This window comes from Mastomys coucha, unplaced genomic scaffold, assembly GCF_008632895.1.
Source record: "Mastomys coucha isolate ucsf_1 unplaced genomic scaffold, UCSF_Mcou_1 pScaffold19, whole genome shotgun sequence".
NCBI lineage: Eukaryota > Metazoa > Chordata > Mammalia > Rodentia > Muridae > Mastomys > Mastomys coucha.
The window spans coordinates 977,928-984,375 of NW_022196901.1; the positions used below are offsets into that span (position 1 = coordinate 977,928).

General features: G+C 44.0%; 1 protein-coding gene across 1 annotated transcript in view; it reads left to right on the forward strand.

Annotated features, from left to right (window-relative positions):
* Window positions 1-6,448, forward strand: part of Akap9 (A-kinase anchoring protein 9) — a 174,068-nt gene that overhangs the window by 127,584 nt on the left and 40,036 nt on the right. Inside the window, 3 exon segments of the mRNA XM_031380282.1 lie at window positions 57-167; window positions 1,245-1,349; window positions 4,887-4,891. Of these exon segments, the coding sequence (XP_031236142.1) occupies window positions 57-167; window positions 1,245-1,349; window positions 4,887-4,891 (221 nt within the window).

The window sequence follows — 6,448 nt, forward strand, 5'->3', positions numbered from 1 at the left end:
TAACTAATCACTTGAAAGAGAAAACAGACAAGTGCAGTGAGCTGCTGCTATCTAAGGAGCAACTGCAGCGAGATGTACAGGAGAGGAATGAAGAGATTGAGAAGTTGGAGTGTCGAGTGCGAGAGCTGGAGCAAGCCCTGCTGGCCAGTGCAGAGCCCTTCCCAAAGGTGTGAGGCCAGGGCACCTTGCCCCGCCCTGCTCCAGTGACAGCTGCTTACTGACCAATGTCACGTTCCCTTGTAGACATTAGAGCACATTGTATCTTCATTACTATTGTTTGTCTTACTTTCAGATGTTGTTTACATCCCTTATTTCTGGTACAGGAAGATTAGTTAAGCCAGAAGAGTTAATTACAATTTTAACTGTCAGTTATGGCCGTGAGCTTTCAGACCTTGCCTGACTCCAGATTAGATGCAATGAAGCCCGTTCCCATATTCTCCAGAAAGGTAGAATGGATGGAAGACAAGCAGAGGGAGAGAGCTTGGAGGCAGGCAGATGGGAGAAGAAGGAGAGAGCTTGGAGATGGGAAGATGGGAGAGGAGGGAGCGAGCTTGGAGACAGGAAGATGTGGAAAGAGGGAGCGAGCTTGGAGACGGGAAGATGGGGAAAGATGGAGCGAGCTTGGAGATGGGAAGATGGGGAAAGAGGGAATGAGCTTGGAGACGGGAAGATGTGGAAAGAGGGAGCGAGCTTGGAGATGGGAAGATGGGGAAAGAGGGAGTGAGCTTGGAGACAGGAAGATGGGGAAAGGGGGAGCGAGCTTGGAGACGGGAAGATGAGGAAAGACGGAGCGAGCTTGGATACGGGAAGATGGGGAAAGAGGGAGCGAGCTTGGAGATGGGAAGATGAGGAAATAGGGAACGAGCTTGGAGACGGGAAGATGGGAAAGAGGGAGCGAGCTTGGAGATGGGAAGATGGGAGAGGAGGGAGCGAGCTTGGACTCGGGAAGATGGGAGAGGAGGGAGCGAGCTTGGAGATGGAAAGATGGGAGAGGAGGGAAAGAGCTTGGAGATGGGCAGATGGGAAAGGGTTTTATCTCAGGAATGAGTTTTAAATGTCAGCAGTGTGTGTTTGTCATATGGAAAATGGGTGCAAGATTGAGTACCTGTAACTTGTTGAATATTCTCAAATATAGAGCTTCTCACTTTAAATTGGAAAGATAGAGTTACTGCTAAATAAAAATATTGCAATGAATTATCAGGGTATAATGTCAGGTTTTAAAAAAAGTTGTTATGTATTTTTAGGTAGAGGACCAAAAAAGGTCTGGAGCTATGGAAGCGGACCCAGAATTATCTCTAGAAGTGCAATTGCAGGCTGAGAGGGATGCTACAGACAGAAAACAGAAAGAGGTAAGAAGTTTCTTTTTCAGTGAGAAATGCAGTTTAAAGTCAGTTACCTAGAAAGTACCATTGGAACAGAAAGACACTGTCTGAAGGTGATCTTTAGAGTGTTTCTCAGTTCACGGCCTTGAAGATTGACGTTGAAGTCATAAACTGAACGAACAAGCTGGTGAAGGTCAGCGTCATGCAGGAATAGTTCAGATGAAAATGGAGATGGTGTAGACTGGAGGGAGAGGTGGGTAGAGAGCCTTGGTAGTGTGGGACCATGGGAAGCTTGTACCTCTCTATGTCACTGTCACTCTGCCAGTTGCTGCTGCTGCTGCTGCTGTTTTACTTATTTAAATATTTTCCTGAGAGATTATTGCATAATTATTTCATAGGTGAAGCATATCATTAAAAGAATGGATTAAAGTGATTGGGACTGAGTATGTGGCTCATTATTGAGCACTTGCATAGCTTGTGCAAGCACCTAGGATGCCCCAACATTACACATAATAACAAGAACAACAACAATAATAGTTATAGCTCTCCTGTTTTTCTGTACTCCTTTCTTGAAAAGAATTCCATCCAACTGGGAATGGCGGTTCACCCCAGTTGCCCCTGAGGCTTAGGGTGGTGGAGGGATTGGAGTTAGTTCAGTCAGACTGAGCAACATAGCAAGTTCCTATTTTAAAAATGAAAATTTATTATAATTATGAAAGTAAATTCAACTTCTAACTTCATTTGTAATATATGTAAACCTTTTTTTCCATTAAATACATCTTAATGGATATGACTTTTAAAGTATTTAGGGGTACATGCCCTCATGTACCTATGTGAAGAAACAAAGGTCAGTCACTGGGTTGTTCTTCCGTACTTGTCCACTTTGTTTTATATTTTCAAACATTAGTTGATAGCTATGTGGATATGTGCATGTGAATGCATCAGTGTCTACCACCACCAGAGTGCAGAAGAGGGTGCCCCTGGAACTGGAGTGCATGCCATTATGAGTCACCTAACATGAGTACTGGGAACCAAACAAGGGTTCTCTCTAAGAGCTGTATGTCCTCCTAACCACACAGCCATATCTCCAGAGCCCCTACCCCTACTTCTGCCTCTGTGCTTTTGAAACAGAGCCTCTCTCTAGTCTAGAATTTACCAGTTAGGCTAGACTGGCTGGCCAGTGAGTCCCAGAGAGCCACCCATTTCTGCCTACCCAGAGCTAGGGTTCCCAGAACGTGCTGTCACAACTGTCTTCCTTACATGGACTCAAGTGGATCTCATCCTTGCATGCCAAGTGCTTTATACTGTTTAACTGGAAAGTTCTTGTTTATTTTGTTCTTGTTATTTTGTGAAAGCAAAGAGCTTGCCTTTTCATGTGTAACCACTCCTCTTTAGTTCAAGAATTGATATGGAAAGACTTACTTATGTTAACTAGAAAGGGAAGGGAAGTACTTTAGTGGTAGAAGATTAGTCTGAACCTGGTTTGGTTCCTGGCACCACAGAAAACTAAATGAAGAAATCATTTCCCTAAAATAGGAACCTTTAAGCATATCTGAAAGCCTGCTCCTCCCACATACACACAACTTAGTTCGTCTCATTTTTATTTCTTTATTCTATATGTATGGTGATTTTTCCTTCATCTAAGTCTATTATACCACACTGCCAACTTCTCAGGGAGGCCAGGAGAGGGCATTGGATTTCCTAGAACTGGAGTTAAAGATGGGTTAGAGCTACCATGTGGGTGCTGGGACTGGAACCTGAGTCCTCTGGAAGAGCAGCCACTGGTCTTAACTACTGAGCCATCTCTAGTTCTGTTTTTTGTTTTTTTTTTTTTAGTGCTGGAGATCAAAACCAGGTTACCTGAAAACTCTTCCATTGACATTGTATTTTCTTAGATTTTGTTTGTGCATGTATGTGTGATGTGCACGCATATACACATCTGTGTGAGTGTACATGTTAGTACTGGAGGCCAGAGTTTGATATGAGATGTCATTCATGATCACTCCCTGCTTTATTTACTGAGACAGGCTCTCTCAGTGAACTAGCCAGCTTGCCTTAAGAGCCTGTGTCTACCTCCTGAATGCTGACTGTCATGTCCACCAGGCTTTTGTGTGTGAACTCTAGTCTTCCTGCTTTCACAGCAAGCATTTCCCCAGCTTCCCTTATGTGATGGTTTGTATATACTCAGCCCAGTGAATAGCACTATTAGAAGTTGTGGCCCTGTTGGAGTAGGTGTGTCACTATGGGCTCAGACTTTAATACCCTCATCCTTTTTGCCTGGAAGCCAGTATTGTGCTTGCAGCCTTCACATGAAGATGTAGAACTCAGCTCCTCCAGCACCATGCCTGCCTGGTGCTTGCCATAATGATAGTGGACTGAACCTCTGAACCTGCAAGCCAGCTCCAATGAAATGTTGTCCTCATAAGAGTCATGGTGTCTGTTCACAGCAGTAAAACCCAACTAAGTTGGTACCAGGAGTGGGGTATTGCTGTGATAGCCCTGACCTTGCTTTTGTTTGGGAGAATGTGGATTTTAGGATTTTGGATTTGGAAAGCAGAGGATTGCTTTAAAGGGGGCTTAATGGGGTATTCTAGTATATGTAAGACTTTGTTGCTAAGAGTAATTTGAATTGTGCAGACTGGGCCCAAGAGGTTTCAGTGGAGAATTTCAATATGTGGCCTAGAGACTGTTTTTGTGGTATTTTGGTGAAGAATGTGGCTACTTTTTGCCCTTGTGTGAAGAGTCATCTTGAGGCTAAGGTGAAGAGACTCAGATTAATTGCATTGACAAAAGAAGTCTCAGAAATACCCATCATAGACTTTGTTCTCTGGTTAAGTCTCAGAAAGATTGTTTTAAACAAGTATAGCAAGCTGAGAAAGGAAAAATATAAAATATATGGTTCCAGTATTAAAGGGGTGTCAGCTGAATCCTGAGTTCAAGGAGAAAACAAATTAGGGGAGTGAGACTTCGGGGCAAGATCTTACCCAGCTAAATTTAGATCCAGGCATGGTGGTACACACCTTTAATCCCAGGAGATAAAGCCAAGCAGATCTCTATATTCAAGGCCAGCCTGATTCAGAACAAGTTCTAGGTGAAGAAAATCTTAAATCCAGGCATGGGGGTACACACATTTAATCCCAGAAGACAGACATGCAGATCTCTGAGTTCAAGGTCAGTCTATAGAGTAAGATCCAAGACAGCCAGGCTTAGGCAGTGAAGGAGTTGGAAAAGAGGAAGCTAGTGATAATGTAATAGAACAAGGTGGGCCATGTTCCAGCTCCAGCAAGCAGCAGAACATGGCAGCTTCTGCCATGTGTCTCTGGCTTTATAGTTAAGAGGAGAAGGAGGCTGCTGGGACTATTGGTGCTGGTTAGCTGGAGCTAAGAAAGTAGTGGTGATTAAGAAGAGACCAGCACCACTAAGGTGAAATCTTCTGGGAAATATTTTCTGAGAGCACACAGAGGCTGCGTTCCAGAGATAGCTAAGGTTGTACCTCCTGCTGCAGTTGTACTTGGTAGTGTGTAACAGTCATGTAGGTGGTCCTGGTTTTGAAGGCATGACAAGATCATGAAGAGCAGCTGAGGCTTGGCACTGTGAGAGGCCATGGAAGGCCACTGGTGAAGATGCAGCCCCAGTTGCAGTTGATGGCCCAGGACTGAAGAGGTCATGCAAAAGATTTGGAGCTTAGCACTATGAAGAGACCCATTGGTGAAGCCTAGTTGTGGTGGAAGACCCCAGTGTATTGGAGATGCCAGTACCATGGGATGATCACCAAGAACAGCAGCAGCAGTGGAGTGGATCAACCTGAACCTAGAGTGCTACAGAGGGCAGAGCTGGATAAGTGACTCCAGCCCTTTGGAGGAGCCCAGAAAATCATATGGATTCCAGACATCGAAACAATCTGTAACATTGAGGTTGCCTTGGACACTCCAAGATAGTTGAGATACCAGAGCTGTGGGTCATCTGCTGAGGAAACCTGCTAACAGGGAGTGGAACCAACCCCAGGGGAAAGAAGTTTGTTGCAGTCAACAAAGATGAAAAAGGAGTTGGAGATGTGAAGACTGCTTTGAAATCAGACATGGAGATTTGGAAATCTTACACATTACCAAACTCTACATCGAGTTTGGAGTTTGCCCAGCTAGTTTTCTGTCTTGCTTTGAGGATTACAGTGAAGTGATTGGATGCATCTCAGAAGAGACTTTGAATGTTGGACTTTTAACATTGTTGAGACTGCTGTAGACTATGGGGATCTTTGTAGTTGGACTAAATGTATTTTGCATTATGCGATGTTTAGGTATGCCCCCCATAGACTCATATGTTTGAACAAACCTGTGAGGGCCAAGGAGGGGAATGTGATGGTTTGTATATGCTCAGTCCAGGGAGCAGCACTATTAGAAGTTATGGCCCTGTTGGGGTAGGTGTGTCACTGTGAGTCTGGGCTTTAATACGCCCATCCTTGCTGCCTAAATGCCAGTATTCTGCTAGCATCCTTCAGATGAAGATGCAGAACTCTCAGCCCTTCCTGTACTATGCTTGCCTGAATGCTGCCATGTTCCTGCCTTAATGATAATGGACTGAACCTCCGAACCTGTAGGCAAGCCCCAATGAAATGTTTTCCTTGGTCATGGTGGCTGTTCACAGCATTAAAACTGTAACTAAGACACCTTGTCTTTAGTTTTTAGATGATGACTCACTGTGTTGCCTAGGCTGAGCACAAACTACAGGTTAGAGGACTGTCCGTAATGTGCCTTCTCAAATGCTGGAACTACAGGGGTATAACACCACAACCACCTGGTTTTACTATTTTTAAAATGTACTATAGCTCCACTACTACCCTAGTTTCTTGAATTGAGTATTTAATAGATGTCTTCTTTTCCACCTAGAATCAGTTGTCATTTGGGACTGCTTGAAAAACAGAGAGAGTTATGTCAGCCAGCTTGTTTCTACACAGGCGTACAGCAGTGTCTATGGACCCTGACTGAGTTAACAAACTGAGTGTTTACTAACACAGGTGTTCTGCAGTACTACACATTGGCATTTACTATAAAAAAAAAAAACCAACAACACATTAAAAACCTTAAGCATTTGGTCTGAACACTAGGCAGATATTTTCAGATAACTGATAT